Source organism: Astatotilapia calliptera, chromosome 4 (genome assembly GCF_964374335.1).
Source record: "Astatotilapia calliptera chromosome 4, fAstCal68.1, whole genome shotgun sequence".
Taxonomy (NCBI): Eukaryota; Metazoa; Chordata; class Actinopteri; order Cichliformes; family Cichlidae; genus Astatotilapia; species Astatotilapia calliptera.
In genome coordinates, this window is record NC_137425.1 from 26,016,284 (window position 1) to 26,038,786 (window position 22,503).

Genomic DNA, 22,503 nt, shown 5'->3' on the forward strand with positions numbered 1-22,503 from the left:
GGCAGACTGACAGAAGCGAGGCTGCCATTTCGCGCCATCGGCCCCTCTGGCCAGCACCAGTAGGCAAGTAGGGTAAAGTGTCTTGCCCAAGGACACAACGACCAGGACAGAGAGCCCAGGGATCGAACCGGCGACCTTCCGGTTACAGATACGCTTCCCAACCCCCTGAGCCACGGTCGCCCGCTGTTGTTTCAAACTGTGACCACTAGATGGCAGTGAATCCTCACATAATGAACGCATCAACGTCAATTTCACCAAAAAGACAGAAATACTATTTCCGTCTATTAACAATTATTAGAATATCCTAACGTAACGAAACTAACAAAAGCCTTTAGTTCTTCGGTTCAGGGCTAATGGTGTTTTAAGTTATCCTCACCAGTCTCCAGACCAAAGTCACACTTTTGGCAGACTCCAAACATTTTTATTAATAATAGAAACATTAAAGAAAAATGTTAAAACTGGGAGAATTAACCATATTAAGAAAAATATTAGCTCATTTTGAGTTTGGTGGCAGCAACATGTCTCAAAAAAATTGGGACAGGGCCATGTTCCTTATCGTGTAGCATTTCAGCACTAGTCTGTAAACATCTGGAAAGTGAGGAGACCAGCTGTTTCCCCCTTTTTGTCTGATATGTGATTCTAGCTGTTCTACAGTCCTGGGTCTTCTTTGTCATATGTTTTGTTTCATCAGCATGTTCAGCGCCCGAGTCTTCTTTTACAAAGATGTTATAATAGATGCAGTATGTAGTTTAGGATTGTCCATATGCAAGGCCTTCCCAACAAAACATGTCATCTGGATGGGACCATATGGTGCTTTTACAGATGTGCAAGCTGATGTACCATGATACAATCAGAGATGCAGGCTTTGAACTGAGTGCTGATGACAAGTAGGATGGTCCTTTCTTTTCAGTCCAGATGTGGTAGTCCATGTTCACCAAAAAAATTTTAATTTTGTTTTTTCTGACTGCAGAACAGTTTTTTTCACTTTGCCTCAGTCTGTTTTAGATCTTTGGCCCCAAGAAGACAGTGTTTCTGAATCATGTTCACATATGGCTTCTTCTTTTAATAAAGTAACCTGCATTAGTGGATGCCATGATGAACTATGTTCACAGACTTCTGTGAACTTCAGACTTCTGGACACGTCTCTGAGCTCATGCAGTGATTTCCATGACAGAAACATCCCTGTTTCTAATGCAGTGCTGCCCGAGGGTCCAAAGATCACAGAGATCTTCTACTGATTCTCAGCCTTGTCCCTTGAGCAGATTTTTCTCCAGATTCTCTGAAACTTTCTATTTTATGTGCTGTTATTATGAGAACATTCAGAGTTTTCACAGTTTTACACTGAGGAACATTATTCTGAAATTATTCGAACCTCTGCCCCCCAAAGGTGCTCTTAGATGCGAAATGCTCCTCCAGCTGTTTCTTACTATGACTTCATTTTCCAGTCTTTTGTTGCCTCTGCCCAACTTTTTGCTACGTATTGCTGCCACCAAATTCAAAAGTGCCACACTTTTTTCTGAAAATGCTCAGTTTAAACACTTATATGTGTTTAATAGGTTTTCTCTGTTTAACTGTGAGTGAAATATGGGCCAGGAAGTTGCAAATCTTTGCATTGTTTTTATTTACATTTTAAACTACCTTTTTGGACATGGAGCTTTGGAAAAGATCTGAAACTCTGAACATTTTGATTTAATTTTGATTTATTTGAAATGGACTGTGCTTATTCACAAACAGGAAAATAACTAAATAAGCCAGAGTTAGCCCTGTGGTGTAAAATTTCCTACCTTGTCTTTTGCCACTTAAAGAGAAACCTAAACTGCAGGCCACAGATTACACAGTAAATACATGACACCAAAACAGTAGCAAGTCATTAAGATGAGCTAATACCAGTAGTTAATACCAACACTGATGCCAGTGTTATCATTTTTAAAGCACACTAAAATTAAGAGCGGGCTATTTATTGAAACAAAAGATATTTCAGTAACTACTGTGAGCCCTGCTGTGATAAACACAACAAACTGCAGATCTGAGTGTGACAGGATAAATAGTTTTGATTGTTTTCACTTTACTTAACATTTCTCTTATTATTCATTATTGCATTGCATCTATGTTCCAGCCAGTTGTAAACATCAGAAAAGCATGAATCGAATGCCAAAACTCGCATATTAGCCACAAATTGAAGAGAGTTTTAATAATTTTGACCACTAGATGTCAGTAAACAGCCATCTATGGTCCATCATCTTCAGAGCAAACACCAGTTCACTCTTCTTCCATCTAAAAATGTATCAAGTTACCAAAGGGGGCAGATTCCCCTCTGTATGGTCAGGTCGACCTGATATGACTTTTCACCATCCCAACACTTTTCACCTCCTCACACACAGACTGAGCATTTAAAGCACAAGATCAATGATGTGCTCTAACTGATGTATGGTGACCAAGCTTCCTCTGATACACATTAAATACCATAAATGCTTTCCCACTAAATTACACAGGGGGAAAAAACTTCTGCTTTGATCCCACCTGTAACTATTCAAAGTTTGTCAGAGCCGGCTCTATCTTAATAAGAATTTGAACATCACGCTGCTGTAGTCCTTTATCTGCTCTTTTAAGACGAATGATTTCGACACATCAGTGGGGGGACATTCTCAGCAGATCGCTCCACTAGATTGTATTGTTAAACCAAATACCGTTCAAAGCTGATGTTTCTACGCCTTCGTTTTATCATAAAGGGATGGGGGTGCGATTAAAATACCAAGCTGCTTATCTCAAGTCAAACTCCGCGCTCCTCTTTGTTTAATTAACAATCTGTGTAAGTGCACCATCTTCCAGCATCAAATGGGCGCTTGAAGTCATTCTGAGTGATTTGAAATTGCATTAAACTATGATGGATTTCCAGCCTTAACAAGTACAGAGAGAGATAACATGTCAAACAAGCAGGAGTGCATTAGCAGCTGTCAGAGAGTGCAGGGGCTTTTGAAATCAGACATGCAGGCATTGATTTTCTCCTAGAAGTGACGACACGTAGGAGATACAAACGGCCTCTAAATTCATTTATCTGGATGTTTGGGATGTTTAGATGTCATTTCATTAATAGTACATTCATTACTACAGCTCGTTTATGAGGTCGCACGCTGATTCAGCCTCTCAAGGCTGGCTAACCGACTCAAGCATTTGTATTTTATGCCTAACATATTGCACTTCCATAATAGTATTAACTGTGGCAACGCACAAAGAAGTTTAATTTGAAAAAGCGTCTCATTAAAATGGCCATATACTGACTTTCATTGAAAGACGCCGAGCTGAAAGGCAAGACCATTATATCCTATTGTGTTCTTACATTCTAATATGCTTTCAGCGCTCTCGTTCAGTTTGCCTCTCTGTGGTAAATAAACCAGAGAAACCGCTTCGAACCAAACCAAACGCAGCCGTAATTATTCAGTTACACATGCAAGTATGACAGCTTTTCTTAATCTGCCAAGCAAATGCTTCCATTTGACTGAATTGTGGGAATTTAATGGGTTTGTTTACAGCTCCGACAAGCAGCAGCGTGGATGTTTTTGTGCTGTAGTGAATAATGGGTTTTCAAGTCATAACAGCAACAATATAGCTTAATTTTTCCACCTAACAAGGTTAAATGGACTCTATATTAGAAAAGATAAACTAAAGCCAAAGAAATGTGCAAAAAAAAAGGGAAAAAATCCACACAGCCTCCTTTTCATTTCCCGTATTTTCCATTATCTTGGGTGTGACAAGTGTGCGATATGAGCTTGTATCTGCCTGTCATTTAAAACACTGATTTAAGATCAGGAAACAAGGAGAATGTCTAAGTCACAGGGTCAAATTTGGATTTTCTGCATGTAAATTCACACTAAAGTCTGAAGGATCCAGGTGTTTAAGCTGACATCAGGATGGGCTGTTAGAGGGTCTCTCCCACTCCACTTGATTCCTTACTGGAAGACACGCCCCCTTACTGGGAAGCTTCTGAGTCTCTGCTTTGTCTTGAGGAACGTCTGTGGAAACAGGCGCATCACCATCTGCGCCATTCACCGTGCCGTAAGAGGCAGGCGTGTATTGTTCTTGTGACAACGGGCAGCTGCTTCCATCCACTGGGTCTGAATTCCCAAACTCAAAGATGGAGTTTCTTTCACCAATGTCCAGTCCAAAGCTCTCTAGCATGTCCATTACTGATGGCGTGGATGGGCATGAGGGGTTCTCCTCCTCAATGAGACTCAGCGTTGGCAAGATGTCCACCAACTCTGCCATCTCCATCGGCCGGATTACTTCAGTGATGCTGTAGGACTCCTGTGTGTCCAAAGTTGGATAGTCCACTTCCAGCTGTGCAACAGCAGCAGGCTTCAATCCAGACTCCATTAAAGCATTTCCAGATCCCAAATCTGACTGGCCAGAACTTGCCAAGTCTGCAGGCAACTGAGTGGTGATGTCTACAGGGTACCCTCCCTTCACGACACCCTCCATCAACACCAGCGCAGCCTCTGCAGGGATAGCTGGAGCTGAGACCTCAGCGGTGACGATGTTTGGCGGAGTCGCACTGCCCGAATTCTCTGAAAGAGAAGCACGAAGAAAATAAGGTCGAGAAAGAGAAAGTATTTATCTTTGTTTTAAAGCATCATTTGCTCTACAAATTACACTTAATTCTTGTAACAGCGGTTATTATGACAGTGCAATGGTAACAGTTCATTGTAATATTCAATTTTCCCTCAAGTGTTTTGACTAGCAGACATATTTTCTGTTTTGCCAAGTATAAATATCCGCAACTGCTTTCTGCTGCTGCTTTTCAGATTGATCGAATAAGATTTAAACATATAATTAATCTTATAAATAAAATGATCTGGATCAGGTGACCCTGAATCCTCCTTTAGTTAGGCTGCTGGGGCTTCCCGTGATGCTCTGAATTTGTCTTCTTCACTCACATTTTTTCACTCACTATGTGTTTATACACCACTCCACATTCAATCATTGGTTATCATCAATCTCAGGCTCTCTTCCACAGCAGGTCTTTGAAGGCAGTTGATCTATCCAGTCATTTGTCACAACTTTTACATTTAACATGCAAACTTTAAAGGCCATTATAGGGGAAAGTCAACAGATTTTAAAATTATGTAAATAAGTAATTAAATTCATGTTAAATAATGTTTTTGTGTATTCAGTGCTACATGTGTACACTAGCATGACTGCAGTACCTGTAATGGCTCTCTGTGCTAATCGATGGGGCCATGACAATCGGACAGTCAAACTCTCCTCTTCCTCACCATCAGGACATGGTGGTGGGTCTCCTCCCATCACCAGGCCTAAAGGCACCGCCCCCACCCACTGTTTGGACCGAACACACTGTAGACAGTCCATAATCCAGCGGGCATCCCTCCAGACCACATCCAGACGCTAATGAAACATAAAAAACAGGCAGTAGAGACAGTAAAGCGTTTGTCTCTAATTCACTTTCATTATGAAATCTTTACTTTACTTTTTTTAATATAATTAAGTCAACTGAAATGTGGATTTGGCAACAGTGGAAGCAAATATAAACCACGTGTCACAGGATCTCACCTGTGAAAGCCCACTGATGTGGTTCAGCCGCTCCCGGGCTTCCTGCACCTCTTTGGTCTCCAGCGCTTCCCGTAGAGCCTGCTGGGCAAGGTGAGTGTCCAGCTCCAGCCTTACCCAGGCCTGACAGTACTGTGAGAGGAAATCCCGCTCATATGTCCAGAAGTGAACTGGGTTACAAGCCAGAGAGGAGAGGAAAGACAAATGACTTCATCAAAGCCAGGAGGAAAAAGCCACAGAATTTATCAGTGCACTCTACTCTAGCTTTAATGAGAGGAGATCAGTGAACTGCATTAGACATTGTGCCTCAGTGTGCTTTCTGCATATCTTTGCAGGGATTTATTTAACATTTAAAACTGTAGTTTCATTTAGACGGTATGTGTCAGTCTAGCTCGCCTTTTCTGGGTCCCTTTTCTCATCACTGAAACACTCTGCGCTACCATTGTTAAATAGATCCACTGGATATATAGTTTTCCACTTACCCAGCTCAAAGATCTGCAGAGGCATGGTGAGGCCGGGCTCCTTGGTCCCCACCAGAGGCCAGTAACTGGAGCTGAAGTCCTCACTGGGAGGCAGCAGCAGCAGCATTGACAGGTTATCCCCAAACTGAAGCAACTCCTGGGTGTACACGCCGTACTGATACGCCTGTGAGAAACACAATTATTCAAATACAGATGAGAAACAGAAAATCCTTCCGCTGGATCAAGAGCTAGTGCTGATAAAACAACATAAAGCGGACAAAGAAAATCAGTTTAAAAGATTATTTCTCTTCATAATAGTCTGACAGAGAATTTCAGGTGTTTCAGGTAAATATGAGGTGGCTGGAAAGTAGTGTTTACCCTGTAGAGGGGGATGTTGAGCTTCGTCAGGAGATGTGTGACTGCTGCTCTCAGAGACCTGACGAATTCCTCCATACTGCTGCTCTCCATCGTGCTCTCGTCCTCAGCGTCCAACAGACTCTGAACACCGCCATTGGCTGCAGTGTAAACATGACTCTGAAGCCACGTCCACTCCTCTCTGCCACACAGTAAAAACACAGTCAACAAAACGGGCATAATAAGTAAGGAGAGAGGTCCAAAAACAATCCAGTATCACTGCCTGTTGAAGCCCTAACATTTGTATAGATACTGCACTTGTTTGTGCAGATCATTTAAAATAGTATATCTTTTTCGACGGTTGTTTTCCAGATAAAGTTGTAAAAATACTGCAATAACCTGATGAACGTCAACATAGTCTATCAAGGGACTGACACAGATATCACCTGGTCAAGTTACGTTACCTGGTCACGTGCGCGTTGTGCCGAACCCGTGTGTGGCAGAGTAAACTGGGCAACCTCTGAGGCACCAGCACCTTGATCTGTTCCACCGAGCTACACAGTTTCAGGATGCCCACATACAGACCCGGCTGGGCCCACTGGAGGCTGTGCCTGTGAAAGGACAGCTTCTCCTGGAGAACAGAGACAAAGAGATACGGTGCAAAAGAGAGCGAAATGTTAAGATCTGTTAATAGGATGTAAAGCTTATGAGACTTATTTCCCCCTGCCTCACTATGTGTTGTTAGCTAATTCAGTTTGGGGATCCCAAATTAATTTCAGTGCTTTTTCAGGGTTAGCAGCACAGGAGGTAAACTAGTGGCTCAGTAAAACTCAGCGCCCAATGCGCTATTGTTGAAAGCCGCTGCTGGGTGCGACTGTTTTCCTCTCCTCACCTTGAGCTGCTCAGCGAGCATGTCCATGGCGGTGGGCTCAGGCAGCAGAGGCGTTCTGCTGCGGTTCTTTTCCAGGCGTGCCAGAGGCATCCAGTGGAGCGGGGGGTCGGGGGGGCTAGAGCAGACAAGCCAGGGAAAAATGAAATGCAACCACGTGGAACCACCAAAGAAAAGGTCGATTCATCAAGAATAGCAAAGCCAGTACCCCACCAACAACCAGCTGACAGGCTGTATAACCCAAAGATATTGTACAGCATGACTTCCAAACATGCCCAGCTTGACACCTAATTACGCTACCACCGACTGCAAACAAAGGTCATTTTTGTTGTGATAGTGTGATAGAAGTTTTTTTTCCTGGTAAATTCTGAAACTATGATTTCATGACGTGCCAGATGTTTTCAGCAGGTGAAAAGCCTGGACAGCCAGACAGGATAGTTTAGCACTTCTACTATGAAGCCATGCTGTTATAATAAATGCAGTATGTGGTTTAGCCTTTACCTGAAAAAGACATAATTTGGACCAGAGCACACTGCACATTCCTCTAAAACCTTTTATATATGGTGCAAACTGTCAATTCCATCAGCACTGATGCAAACTAATGCCATCAGACATGCAGGCGTTTGATCCGAGTGCTGATGGTGCCTCTGCTCTTTAGTCCAGAGGATGTTGTGTCCACGTTCTCCAAAAAAGATTTTTGCTTTTCACCACCTTCACCTGACAGCAGAACAGTTTTTTCGCGTTGTCTCCGTCTATTTCAAATGAGCTTTGTGCCAGAGTAGACAGAGGCATTTCAGAATCATTTTCAAATACGGCTTCTTTTTGCATGATAGAGCTTTAACCTGAATTGTGTGGACGCCAAGTGCGTTCACAGACAGTGATTTATGGAAGTGTTCCTGAGCTTATGCAGTGATTTCCATGACGAATCACATCTGTTTTTCATGCAGTGTTGCCTGAGGGCAGATTTTCAGTCTTGTCCCTTACACACAGAGATTTCTCCATATTCTCTAATAATAATATGATATCATCAAAGTCTTTGCATTTTAATTTCAGAACATTATTCAGATTTCTTTTCATAATTTCCAGATACAGTTTTTTACAGAATGCTGACTACATTCCCATCTTTACTGAGAAACTCTGCCTCTTTAAGATGCTCTTTTTATACCCAGTCGTGTTACTGACCTGTTACTATTTAACCTAATTAATTGCAAAATGTTCCTCCAAACATTTCTTTTTACTTTCCCACCCCTGTCAAAATGTCTCAGTTTAAACAAATATGTTTCCTGTGTCTTCTCACGTATTCAGTATGGGTTTATGGGATTTTCATATTCTTGCATTCTGCCCTTATTTACATTTTCCAGGGTTCTAACTTTTCCAAATTGTATTTGCCCAATTAGTTTAAAGCCCTTTTGGTGCTCTCTGCCCTTTTTCTTTGACCTTTTCTTACCTGGGAGTGTTTGGAAATTCCTTCAGAGTGACTAGCAGTACGTTGCCCTGCCGATCCTTCAGGGGTTCATAGTAGATCTGGCCCAGGTCCACTGCTCCCAGAGAAGACTGACATCAGAGAGGTGGACAAGAGAAACCAAGGATTAAAAAGTATAAGTGCATTGGAGATTAATTCAGCCAAACAGGGGATCTGTGGGCGCAGTTGTGTAGCCGGACAGAGGAAAGCATGGCAAAAATAAGGAAAGGAAGAGGAGGAAGAGATGTAAAGAAGTAATTAAAATAGCAATTAACCCATTTTGGTGCTTCTTATCTTAACAATAAGCTGCTTAACTTCCTACCTGCAGCTGGGAAACAGCTCTTAAAATGTTGTGTCTGTTCTGAAGGAGGGAGGAGGGAGATGAGTGAGCGGAGGAAAGCCCTTGCTGTAGCCAGGGCACTTGCTGCCATGCACAGGACAGCTACAAGAAAAACCGAACACCCAATTTAAGCAGAAAAATCACACTGAGATTCATTTTCTGTAAATATATTTAATATTTATGAATTGTGATCATTCAATTACTTGTACAGTGAGTCAACAAGCTATGTAACAGTTCACCTTGGCAAGCCAAAGGAAGTCTTGGGTGATGGAGGTGGAGCAGCACTGGATCTCCACCAGTGGGATCTGATCTTCGGCTGTGACCAGGATGTTATCCTTGTGGTAGAACACAGTCGCCAAGTACATCCCCCTGACCGGATCAATTTGAGAAAACGCAGATATCGTCAGAAAAAGTGCACACGCTGCTTTCAATTTCACAAGTCACCGCGGACCGCAAAATTACAAGAAACAATAAAAAGCAATGCCTCCGGGGGGAAAGTTTATAGCTGAAAAAGATCAATTTTGTGGCTTGACAGCAATTTATTTTTTGAATCACCCAGTGGATTTTCAAACACTTATTACTGTCAAAGCAGCTTATAATCCCTCAAGTAAAGCAAAAGCACAGAGGCTGGTTTCATAGACCAACATGACAGTCCAGTAGGAAACATGGTCTCTTTTTTTTTAAATTACTCAGGGGTCCAAACACAGTCAACTTCTCTCTGTTCACTACCAAAGTTTTCTTTTTTTTTTAACCTTCACTGTGGTTCATATTCATGAACATAATCATGCAGCACGATCTTTTGTACTTTGCTAGCTTCTGATGTGGTGAGTGTGGTCGACGGATCGCTTGTGGGAGGATGAAGGATTTATCAGTCACCTGCCACTTGCCACAGTCCAGTGATTACAGCCACCGTTCTGTTCAAAAGACCTTTTTACTAACAGCTACAGTGGCTCTAATGTGACTACTGTTCTCTGCAATAACAGTAAGAGATAAGGCTTTTCAACTTTGCAGCCTATGCTGCTCTAATGGGATTGCATTTAATCCATTACTTGTGATACCCTCAGGGCACAGTGGGATAGGTAAGAGAGACTGAGCGCTACCTCTGTAGGAAACGAACAAACTTGGTGGCGGACTGGAACAGTTGTTTGATGCCTCGAGACACTGACAGACGCTTGCTGGGACTCTGGGGCTTCGAGCTCTCTGTGGAGAGGAGGCGAGGAGGATCAGACTGGATGAAATTCATTTTATCTCCCAAAATACATTCACTGTGCACGCACGACACTTGACTGGGTGAAGGCAGGGAAAAGACTTTTCTCTTTGTATTTAAAGGAGCTGACATCTCTAGCGCATGCTGCTGATATAAATGGTGAGAAGTAGAAATAAAATGTTGTCGAGTATGCACATTAAAGGCTTGTGCAAATAATCTGATTTTCTGACTGTTTGCACACATCTTGAACGGAAAACACAGCTACTTTGAACATGTAAACCACCACAGTTAAAGAACACAGAATTAATATTTTCTTTAGATATTAAATACTGGCATGGGACAAAATGTAAGAAAGTCCCTGAACAGGTAGAACCCCTCAGATGGTAAATGGTCTGTATTTGTATAGCACTTTAGTAGTCCCTAAGGACCCCAAAGCGCTCTAAACATCCAGTCATCCACCCATTCACACACTGGTGATGGCAAGCTACATTGTAGCCAGAGCTGCCCTGGGACGCACTGACAGACTGACGCCACCGGGCCCTCTGACCACCACCAGTAGGCAACAAGTGAAGTGTCTTGCCCAAGGACACAACGCCCGAGACTGTCCAAGCTGGGGCTCGAACCGGCAACCTTCCAATTACAAGGCGAACTCCCAACTCTTGAGCCACGATCGCCCACTGACGGCTCCTTAAACACATCACAAAACTCCTACATGCAAACTACCCTATCAGTATATAAACAAAATTCAGATAAAGATGTTGTATCTGACAAAACTGACTTCTTGAAATCAATTTTTTTGAGTTCTGGGAGAAAATATGAGGTTAAATGAAAAAGCAGATTGTGCAAACAACTTTAAGAACAACTTTGCATTCTCTTTTACTATAATTTTAAGATGTGTTTCAAATTATTTTTAAAACAACATGAACATCTGAATACCACACGAGATTCTTAAGGCAAGGCTGAAAATACAACACATAAGAATTTCAATAAAAGCTCAATTTTGTGCAAGTATAATTACACACACACAACGGCAACAACATGTGCACTTGGACCCAATGCACCAAAGCATAAAAAAACCAGAGGTCTCACGTTACCTATGCAATATCCTCTAAGATGCGACTCCTTGGCATCTTCCAGCAGCTTCCTCACGAGGGCCTCGTGATTTCTGAGCTGTGACTTTACACCAGCGCACTCTCTCCAACCTGCACAGGACAGGCAGAGAGAAGCAGATTGTGGCTTTCACTTCTATGCAATTAGGAAAATCAGCTAAGACAGCAAGAAATAATTTGCAAGCGACTCCTGAGTGCCGCTTTTTTTTTTTTTTAATCTTTTGGTGATTAGGAAGCGACAGCGTCTCCATGAGAGACCGTCTGTATGCTGTGAAAGTTGAAATTGAAGTTGATTCATTGTGACTCGCTCGAATCATGTATCTATTTAAGCTGGGGATCTTTTGCGTGTGTGTGTGTTTTTAAAGTGAATCTTTATTTATTTATTTAATTTCCGCTCACTTCCATCTCAAGGTTGACAGAATAATTCCTACTGATCTTATACTGGGTCTTAGTGAAGCCCCTCAATCTCAAGGTATTAACAGCAGGCGGATGGGGATTCTGCACCCACCTGTGTGTGTGCATGTTGACATTATATAGTAACGTATAGAAAGAAACTGCCTGAAGCCTGAGTTTTGGGTTCAGAGGGATTTCTTATCATGATTGATATGATATACTGTCTACTGTAACAGCATATGTGACAGAAAATAAGGAAAAGCACAACAAATCTCCTTTACGATAAATTGGGCAATCTATTACACTCTGGCTGTGATTGTTTACTGACCAGTGTTTGCTTTGACATCAATATTTTCAGCCTTTATTCCCCATTACAAATCCTTGCTTGGCAGCTCTGGCTTTTGTTAGAAGTAGAAAGTAACAGCAAGTAAGCCCAGCGATAGGGGTGGGTGGCGTCCAAGAAAGATTACGAGCCAAAAATTCAAAGTCAAAGCGGCACGGCTGCAAGGCCCATTGACTCGTGTTGCCGTCTTTAAGTCTCCACGTTTTAATAACTCATTAATCTACAAGCCACGAGAGGATTGGACTTCTTTCACATCAAGCTTAATGTCAGCTAAGTAATTCTATTACACTGGGACAAAGAGGGAAAGAATGGAGCTCTTTCGAAGCTTCAAAATCCACATTCATCAAAGTTGTGTAGTTCTGCACACTCACTGGAGGGGGCAGCGCTGGCTGGAGTGGAGCACTGAGGCGGGCCCCATCCTTTCACGTTGTAGGCGCTCACTCTCACGAAGTAATGCACTCCCTGTGTTTGGAGAAACAGCAGACCTGCCAAATTATCACCGAGCATTAACCAAGAAGCCATACGGCGCTCTCATTATTAATTCATCTGGTTAAAGTGAGCCTGCTGATAAGTGTACTCTTATGAGAGGTGGTTCAGTGCAGAAGATAGTGATGGAGGAGCAATAAACACAGTGTGTGTGGGTGCAGAGCTGCAGCACGTGTTTTATACCCGTCTGCTTGATTATGTGCCTCTGAGAAATTACAGGTGTCAGTTTCTGTGCGTGTCTGCAGCATCTGTGCATTTGCAGCTGTTATCTGTGGTTGTGAATACGTGTGACTGTGGGCGACTTACTGCCGTCAGCCCCTTGATAACGTAGGAGGGGTTCTTGGTCTCTATAACTTGGGCCGTGCCGAGGATGCGTTTGAAGCTGGCCGAGGTGCTCCATTCGACTGTGAATGCAAAACAATCCCACAGATAGATTATTCTCTGGCTTTGCTCAAAACCCCTCGTGAGGGATAACTTAAGGACGTGAGTGTTTACAGGTTTAGGAACTTGCTGCATCTGGGCTTAATCTATTCTTGGCCGCGAAGCATGACATTTATACGTCTATAAAACCGACCAGCAAAAACAGCCCAAACTAGATACTGTGTCAGCCGGCTTAAATTACTTTCAAGACTTTGATTAAATTGCACCAGTAAAGTCTATACTCCATTAATTTCCTTATCTATCCATCATGAATCGATCCATTTTCTGCCCCACATCTAACTGACCCTTTTATCTACCCATCCATTCAACCAATCCTCCATGAAAGTCTTCTTGCCTGGTTCTCTCCCTACCTCTGTAGCGGGTGATGAGCCCCACCATGTCCCCCTCTGGCTCTTTGATTGTCACAAACAGAGAGGATGTGCTCGTCACCAGGATGGACACATGACTGGGGGAGCCCGGGAGCTCTGCGTGGAACATTGAAAAGATAAAAATCGGGTTAAAATGAGCACGAGTAAATAACAGAACAAATGCAGACAGCCAAAGTACTGCACTGAGTTTTACAGAATATCACACTGCAGTAAACTTGATGACAAAAAAAAAACCACACACACACAAATAAACTCCGGAAAATTTATCACATCCAACAGATATCACTGATAACCACTAGTATATTTGTCCTCTATCTTAGAAAGACTACATATTATTTTACACTAGCTCAGCTAAGGTTTTCTTAAATAGGTGATCACGGCAACCACAGACTGATGTCTGACCTCGGCCTATGGTGAGGTCAGCTGGTGGCAGGGCACACACTAACAGAAAAGGAGATAGATACAGTAACGGCTATTATTCTCTTAAACATAAAAGCTATTTCTCCATGGCTTTTATTCCCACACTGGTGCTTTTTAGCGCCACAACCAAGCATTTAATCTTTAACCATCTGACTGGGTTTGCCAACAGTTAAAGAAAGGTTAAAAACGAGCACTGCATTAGCAGCTGGCTACTGAAAAATGATATGCAATCAGACTGTTCCAGACTGATGTCAACCCTGCAGGGCCAACTGTACCATAGACAGACTTTATTAATCCCACACTGGGGAAATTCACATGTTACAGCAACACAAGGGCCAACAAGACAAAGTGAATTAAACTGTATTAAAAACAGAAAAATAAATAAATTACTGTATGCAGTAAATACACTTACAAATTTTGTGTATTTGTGCGCTATTTATTTACATCATCATCAAATCTTTCTCCTGAAAAACCTAAATAAATTGCACAAAAACACCAGATTTTGTGAAAAATGATGCTTGAATAAACATTCCAGATTCAAAAACTTTGAATTTTGGGGCCATTATTTCATGGCTCAGGCTTTACAGGGTTGAAAATTGTATTCCCTGCAGACTCTGTGTTGTTTCAAGACAATCTTGGAGCTTTTTATTATCACAATTGTACCTTAAAACGCTGCCAGAGTTTGATGATTAAATCTAATTGTGTTTCCGTTTCTTCAGCCTAAGATGTAATCTTGAGTGAAAACATTACCATAAGTAAGTCACAGTCGTCAGACAAAAACACATCCATATTTTATATTTAAAGATGCCATCCGGCTCTCCTACCCAGCGAGATTTACAATAAGAGTGAGTTTAATTTCACTGCACATGAAAACAAGCGCCGGGGCCTGGCTGCCCTTACAATAACGCTGCGATAATAAAACAGTCAGAGAGAGAATTGGCTGTGCTTGAAAGAGAAATGAAACGAGAGCTAAGGAGAGACGTTTATAAAGAGCTGTTAAAGTTGGTACAGCGGGGAACATTGCAATATAAATCTGAAAAAAATAAGACAAAAAAAATTAGCCCAACAGAGAGCCAAGAGGAAAAGGCTTTGAACAGGTGGTGCAGAGGATGGTAAGTTGCCTGATGCGTCGACGCATGATTTGCCGAAGTCTTGAAGGTTTTTGCACGTGTGAATTTCTATTGAAATCTACAGCTGTGAGGGTTTATTTGATACAGGCAGCCAGTGGAGGGAGTGCAGGGAAGGAGAGGATTTGAAAGGCTGATGATACGGCAGTCTGCTGAATGTTGGATGAGATGAAAGAGGCTAGAGGGAGAGTTTTAGTAAAACTTAAGCAAGATGTTGAGTTGAAGACTTGATCACTGCCGTCTTGTCAGCAGTGGCGGGTGGCTTTGTAGAGTTAAATTGGCAGGAAAGTACTGCGCTGGCTGCAGAAAAAGTTTTATTATGAGAGCAGAAATAAAGAATGAGGGGGAAAAACGAGCGAGAGTTCACTGAAAACAGAAAGAAAACTGATCTGAGTTTGAGTGCTAAGCAGCGAAACAGTGAAATACCACAAGCTGACCGCTGACCTGTGTTCTGGAAGTTCTCTCTCATCCGATAGTACAGCTGCTGCCGCAGCCTCCAGAGCTGGATGTGCCTCTGAAGATCAGCCTGTGCCTGAGGGCCTGCCCCGGCCTTTTTCGCTAACTCCGTCTTCCTCTCTTCTGTCCGTTTATCTGCCAAGGCCACCAGAGCGTCCAGCTTGAGTGCCCACTCCGCTGGTCGGCACACTGAGAGGCACAGGACGAGCACACGAAGCAAGACAAAGGGCATAATCTGAATTAAAGTCAAGCCGTACAGAATCTGATTTTACACCATTACTTTTGACATTTTACATGAAAAGACTTACAAACAGGGTTGTGTCTGGCTCCTGCCTTTGTCAGTACATGAAGCAGCGGGGAATTGTGGGTAAGGGCAGCCACATCCAGGGGGACCAGCCCCTGTTCACTCACTCTGTTCACCCCTTTCTCCCGGTCCCTCTCCCAGTCCCTGTCTTTTTTCTCTCCTTTCTCCCATACGCCTCCGCCTCCTCCACCGCTGCTGCGGTCTCTGGACAGAAGGCTTTGTACAGCCAGTGTATCCTCATTTTCCACTGCCTCCCACAGGGTCTTGTACTGATGGGGAGCAGGAGAAAGGGTGCAGGGCCGCGGGAGGGTAGGCAGGTGGAGGAACGAGATAGAGAAAGAGAAAGAGGGTTAAGAAGGATAGAGAGATTTATTTCCCGCAGTAAAGAGAAGGGAGCGTTAAAAGGGAGAATGATATCGGACACAAATCAAATCATAAACCAAAGGTGCCTCGACTGATGCTTTATACAGGAGCCTCCTGAGACCAGGAAAGTTTGTGAATTGCTCTTATTATTATATGAAGCAGCAGCAGGAGCAGCTCTATATAACAGAGGGTGCTTGAGAGTGATTTCCTTTTCTGAAAGCATTTTTTCCCAGTGTAATGTAATGCCCTGTGTAGTGGACGTTAGGGAATTTCTCAATAAAATAAAAGAAGACTGGAAAATTTTAATGCTGAACTTCAAGAATTCAGTTTTTTTGTTTTGTTTTGATTTTTTTTTAAAGCAGATGTTAAAACTATAAATTTTTACCTGCACACACAGTGTTTTGACACATACTCAACAAGCTCAAAAATATTTGAAAGGGACCTGGGAGATCAAACTATGAGCAACTGCCAGTGTGTGTCAGGGCTGTGAGCCAATCAAGAAAATCAATTAACCAATCCCTAAATAAACTAATCGCAAGCTTCAGGTAACTGCCCATGCACTGCATACATGACAACGCATGCACAGTTCACAGTTCAAAGTAATCAGTCGTTACTATATATTTAGCTTTTGTGCAGCCGCTCGGTTCGTAAATAGAAGGGATGAAGAGCAGACGTTGCGGGCTTCTGCGCTCACAGCTATAGCTGTGTGCCTCTCTTTGTGCCGCCACACAGAGCCAGTAACAGAAAGAGAAATGTGTTTTAAAATACCCAACCAGAGGCTATTTCTGCAAGAGGTTTCCTCCTGTTAAAAGGGAGTTTTTCCTTTCCACTGTCGCCAAGTGTTTGCTCATAGTCGTTTCATTGTTGGGGTATTTTCTGTATTGTTGACATATGCTGACTACAACCACGTTTAGTATGCGAATCTACCATTTAATATATGAATAACATATATGACAGAATATATGACAGGAAATAAGATAAACCGAATAGGTCGGCTTTAAAGCTTACAATGCTTTGTCACAGAGGACTGATTTATTTTCTGAAACTAGCTTTGATTTTTTTTTTTATCTCTTGCTCCCATAAAATGTGGCTGTCAAACTACAGTAGGAGTCAGTTTGACGATGGTGACAGCCTCACACGTGAGACATCTAACAATGAGTCTGCTCGCCTATTGGAATACCCTTGAGAGACACGTGTCCACAAAATGTATTGTCAGGTCTCAGGAGGTTAGTGACACAGAGATAGCGTGTAATGTCAAGTAGAGATCTCATAGTTTTTAACCATAACAGAAACCAAGGCAGATGACATTTCAGTCAACGTGACCAAAGCTCCCTTTCAGAATGACACCTGGATATCTTACAGCATCTGCAGACTTGCTGGGGCGTTTAGGCGCATCCAAGTCGGCGGCAACAGATGACTCTCCACCCCCCCTGAGTCTGAAGGACAGGTTTCTGTAGATGCGTTTGGGCGAGACGGGACCTAGAGAGCGCCGGCGCTGTGGTGGGTTCCTCATGGATACAGACATGACAAGAGAAGAAAGTAAAGGTCTGAAAGAGGACAGGCGAGAGCAGGAGAGGATGTGAGCTACGTGGGAACAGGGGATGGTTGAAGAAAAGGTTGGAGAGATAGTGTGAAAGGCTGGAGGGGGAAAAAAAGAGTTTAAGAGTCCAGCTTTAGAGCCAGATAGAGAGGAGAGAGTAGTAAAAGATAAAAGTCAGTGGAAACCTTGATTAAAGAATAAGGTGAGAAATACAAAGAGGGAAACAAAAGAAGAACACACAGTCAGACTTTTTCAACGTTACAGAAAAAAATTGATGCTGACTTGAAGTACTGAGCAAAAGTACTTGTGTTGTGTGGGTGGATAAATGGATAAGAGTTACTATTCCTGTACAGACTAGATGAAAATGCCTCGAAGCATTTATTTTGTGCCTTGCACTATTCTCCCCTTTGTTCATCTTTTTTACCCGCGATTATGTGACACGGTTTTATTCATTCTGAATGGAGTTTTCCAGCACGCGAGGCAACAGACGCATCAATCTAATTAGTGGAAGAATGGAAGGCCAGATCGCATGGAAGAGCCAGGATTCTTTCCTGCTAATAAACTCGAATCCGCTCCCATCATCCGCATGAAGATGAAAATCCATCACCACCGCTGTAATGATGGTTCATTATCAATTCCATTGGCTTTGCATCATTACAGTCAGTCACTTTTTTGTGCATGAAAATCTGTCTTGCAGTTTTTTGTTTTTAACTTTGGGCACCGTCTGAAATTCCCCCTCCTCTTCACTCAGCAGGTCGTTTTCAGTGCCACTTTCTGTCCATCCTCTCTTTTCACCGCCCTCCAGGTTAAAACTGATCTCGGTGCCGTTTTGATTTGCATCGCTGTCCTGAGCTTATGATATCAAAAGCATCTTTGTGAAAGCGAGACACTCAGACCCAGGGCTGAGCATTGGTGGCTGTCCTTGTCTGAAAGCAAATACTCCCCTGGTTGGTGCTACCTGAGGACAACACCTGGGGCCTTTGACCACGATGACATCTGAGTGACACATCACGTCGCACATCACAGCTCGCACAGTACCTGCACTGTCTATATACATGGATGCGGGACTATAGAGGTAAAAGTAGCTACTGTTGTTGGTACAATTTCCCCAGTTTGTTTACTGTGCCTTACATCAGCTATGGAAAGTGCTGAGGAGTCATTTAGAGAGCCGTAGTGTTTGTTTGCGTTTTCTTTTTCTTCTACTTTTTTCTTGAGTCTGCCTGAAGATAAGGCAAAACAAGAAAAAGTGTTTGCACATGTTCAACCTGCAGTCTAGCAAACAGCGGTTATGTAAGCAGGCTAGAGAGTAAGATGCTCCAGTCTGACCATAAACAGAAAGTATACAGTAGATTCACTGTGGTTTTATTTCATGTCTCAAACTGGGGTTTTTTTCTTACCTCTCTGTACTGTGGCCAAGAGAGCAGAGTGTGCTGCATATTTTGCAAAAGTCTTTCCGGTTTGTGAGTTTGCTGTGGCTGTATGGAAACATTTGATGACTAACATTTCAGATCCCCCAGGAAGTAATGCAACATATTTGCCTGGGTCTTCAGTACTTCCACTCCACCAGGTTGACTGGTGGAATGGAAGTACTTCACAACTAGGGGATCAGACTGGGACACATGAATTTGTACGAATGAGGCACAAAGAGTTTCAGTTTAAGGGCTGTTGTTAAAACATGACTTCACTTTGTGCTTGCACACTGAAGTTATATGTGCTTCTCTGATTATTCAGCAGCAGGACAAATTAAAATGAACATAAACGATCTTGTTGATTGTGGCTCAAGAGTTGGGAGTTCGCCTTGTAATCGGAAGGTTGCCGGTTCGAGCCCCGGCTTGGACAGTCTCGGTCGTTGTGTCCTTGGGCAAGACACTTCACCCGTTGCCTACTGGTGGTGGTCAGAGGGCCCGGTGGCGCCAGTGTCCGGCAGCCTCGCCTCTGTCAGTGCGCCCCAGGGTGGCTGTGGTTACAATGTAGCTTGCCATCACCAGTGTGTGAATGGGTGGATGACTGGATATGTAAAGCGCTTTGGGGTCCTTAGGGACTAGAAAAGCGCTATATAAATACAGGCCATTTACCATCTTACAGGCTATGTTTCAGAGTAAAAGTTTCAATTTGAAAACAGTAACAGAAGGCAAGCCTATTTTGGTCTATTTTGAGAAAATGTATAGGTCTTATTAAAATAAAACTTTAAATATATGTATAAAAAACTTTGCTATATCATATCTAACCAACAGGTGACGCAATGTATGCCACATTATAGCCACAAAAACAGCACAAATGATCAAACATCCAAAGTTTAAGTTCCCGTTTCACCGAGTTAAAAACATAACTGAGTTTTCGGTCTCTTACCGTCACAGAGGACTTTAACGGCTTTAATCGGGCTTTCCTCCGACTCTGCCGCGATGCTTCAACATATTTCACTGTATTTTCATAAATGACTGCCTGCTGATATCTTATAATCCATGGTAGCGGTTTCGGAAAGTTTTCACCTCTGAATGAGGATGAAGCGCACCTGAGCGCTACAGACGAGAGACAGACCGGCGAGCCTCCCCCAGCCGACGCACACGCATATTTTCCCCGTTCCGCCCACTTCCGATCTGCGATCATTTCTCTGAACCAAACTTTTTTTTCTCCTTTTTTGAGAACATATTTAGAAGCAGTGCTGCGTCATAAAACACTGATAGGTTTACACGAAGTGGCCCGTTTATTTATTTGAATATTTATTTGTAGTAAATGGGCTCAGTAACAATATAATGATCCAGTGCTGTGGTTTAAACACTCTGTTTAGGTTTACCGGGTGATGAGGTAGCGCAGATCCTTGAGTAGATAATCCTAGCCAGTGTATTGCTGTGAGCAGTCAGTGAATTGATGATCCCAGCCACTACTGAAAATAAAAATTGTTACTCTAAAAGTTGTTGCCTCTGTGTAACAGCGTGTTGCAGTGCAAGGAAGCTGGTGATATGATCAAGCGTAGGCTGAAGATAATGGACAAATTTATAGAGCTATTTTTTGATTGCCACAACACCCCCATTAATGGCTTTCGCAGGGGCAGAGGAAGTGGTTCGAGCCAAGGGAAAGAAAGGCCAGGCAACGGTGTGAAAACTGTTCTCATGCTATGCCCCCCACTTGTGCTCAGAAAGGAGAAAGGAGTTGTTTCCAAACCATTTGTCTTCGCCCTGAAACGCCCCCTTGAAGTAAATGTAAAGCAGTTGTCAAATAAAGTTGACAGATTATGCATCCTGTTTACCCGAGCAGCGAGAAAGGCTCTCCGTCTCTTTGTGTTATATTTGCCTCTCTCAGGGGGCAAATAAAAAGCCACAGACTGATGGATTTAGCTCCTGTCCTGGCACAAATTTATAAACCGATATCGTGTCTGACTCTTCTCAGTCAACCAGAAGAAACAAAACCCTCTGACCACTTCCTGCACACACACACAGTCCCAGCGCAGTAGCTACACTTCGCCTAAAATATGTTTGCTGGAGCGCAGCACATTTGTCAAAGGTTACATACATTGAACTCTGAGAGGGTTTATCTTTCTGCACACTCATTTACACCGTCACTGACAGACAGAGGCGCGGAGTGCTGAGCTGGCCACACGTGTGATGCTTTGATGCGCACTGAACTCTGCTTAAAGAGAAGCAGAGGGAGATTATAAATCGACATGTCGGTAGTAGCTGATACTCGCCCCCACACACCTATCATCACACAGTGGCTCAGTTACCCAGAGGCTTTTGTTGTCATGGTGATAACCAAATTGTGGCCTTCACAGCTAAATGATACTCAGACACACGTCTCAGCATAACGATCAGCTAAGATATTCCTTGGAGGGTAAATTGGTGTTGATATATAATTGTGAGGCTAATTGTGCATGGATTTGCTCAAACATACACCATCAGGCTTCCTTTGAATGTTAGAGACTGTTGATTTGATTGGACTTTTAATATTAGAGCAGTACAATGTACTGAGCTCCAGTGTTCATCAGCAAGAAATATGGGACCTAAGCAGCTGTTTCATGTGATTTTATGTTAAAAAAACAACAACAAAAAAAAACCAAGCATGAGTGTAATGATGAGGCAAGCATTTCCCATATGTACACGAAATTGAAAAGTTCCAATAACTGCAGCAAAAATGATCATAGCATTTCAGATAATTATCATTATTTGCCAGAACATTATCTTCATGCACTATTGTTCAACACATGGATCTTTCTAGTAAAAAAGTGAAATAACAACCAGAAAAAAATGCTTGTATCTTATCTTTTTTTCATACATTTACAAAAAAACAAAACAAGTTATTCATATATATTCATAGTTTACAACTATGGTCATGTACTTGCACTATTCCAGAGTTGTTTCATTTGCATTTTTATTATCATACACTTTTAAAGATACCAGATAAATCCATTAGATCATCAGCTCTTTTTGTGGTTTTTAAATAAGGGTTAGCTTTCAACATAACACTTGCTAATATGAGTAAAACCACTCTTAAAGATATTAATATATTGTCCTGTGTTATCTTTTTGTCAGAATTTGGCCTTTTTTTTGGTTTATTTTAAAACCAACACTTAATGTTAAGGTAAATTTTGAAGGAGGCTTCACAGGAGAATTTAGTTATTTAATAAATAGACATCTTAAGTTTTTGTATCATATATTTGTTTATAAATATCTATTTTTATAGTATCATTATAATATTAAAATGTTTTACATTATAAATGCAGTTTTTATTAGTACAACAGTGTTTGGAATTATTTTGGTAACCTACTGTACTGTAATGTTCAATAAAGTTTGGGGTTTTGACTTTAGCCATCATTTCTGCACAGTTCTCGTCTGATATATACTGTCAGCAAAGGTTAGTTTATGGTTTATTACACATATTTTG

General features: G+C 42.3%; 2 protein-coding genes across 4 annotated transcripts in view; one reads left to right on the plus strand and one right to left on the minus strand.

Moving 5' to 3' along the window:
* Nucleotides 1–1,682: 1,682 nt before the first annotated feature.
* Nucleotides 1,683–20,199, minus strand: LOC113021186 (ankyrin repeat and fibronectin type-III domain-containing protein 1). The gene is made up of 19 exons (XM_026165680.2): nt 19,975–20,199; nt 17,446–17,810; nt 15,727–15,991; nt 15,407–15,607; nt 13,398–13,511; nt 12,913–13,010; nt 12,492–12,582; nt 11,370–11,477; nt 10,169–10,268; nt 9,308–9,437; nt 9,051–9,170; nt 8,714–8,820; nt 7,270–7,384; nt 6,842–7,008; nt 6,402–6,579; nt 6,045–6,207; nt 5,566–5,732; nt 5,202–5,400; nt 1,683–4,562 (listed from the first exon to the last, which is right to left on the minus strand). The coding sequence occupies exons 2-19, from the start codon at nt 17,608–17,610 to the stop codon at nt 3,904–3,906; spliced, it is 3,147 nt and encodes a 1,048-aa protein (XP_026021465.2). The 5' UTR covers nt 17,611–17,810; nt 19,975–20,199; the 3' UTR covers nt 1,683–3,903.
* Nucleotides 20,200–22,367: 2,168 nt separating this feature from the next.
* The window catches only part of mei1 (meiotic double-stranded break formation protein 1), a 63,110-nt gene continuing 62,974 nt past the window's right edge, over nt 22,368–22,503 (plus strand). For all 3 annotated transcript variants that reach the window (XM_026165682.2, XM_080300432.1, XM_080300433.1), the window contains exon 1: nt 22,368–22,473. The gene's annotated coding sequence lies outside the window, so the exon portion shown is untranslated. The remainder of the gene's footprint in view (nt 22,474–22,503) is intronic.

What these genes read in the sequence shown, in the direction of transcription:
- LOC113021186 (XM_026165680.2), bottom strand. Translation starts at nt 17,610, where the DNA reads ATGTCTGTATCCATGAGGAACCCACCACAGCGCCGGCGCTCTCTAGGT. An exon ending in TCTTAGAGGATATTGCATAG is followed by an intron (nt 10,269 to 11,369) that starts GTAACGTGAGAC and finishes TCCTCTCCACAG; the next exon opens with AGAGCTCGAAGCCCCAGAGT. An exon ending in ACTTCCTTTGGCTTGCCAAG is followed by an intron (nt 9,171 to 9,307) that starts GTGAACTGTTAC and finishes TTTTTCTTGTAG; the next exon opens with CTGTCCTGTGCATGGCAGCA.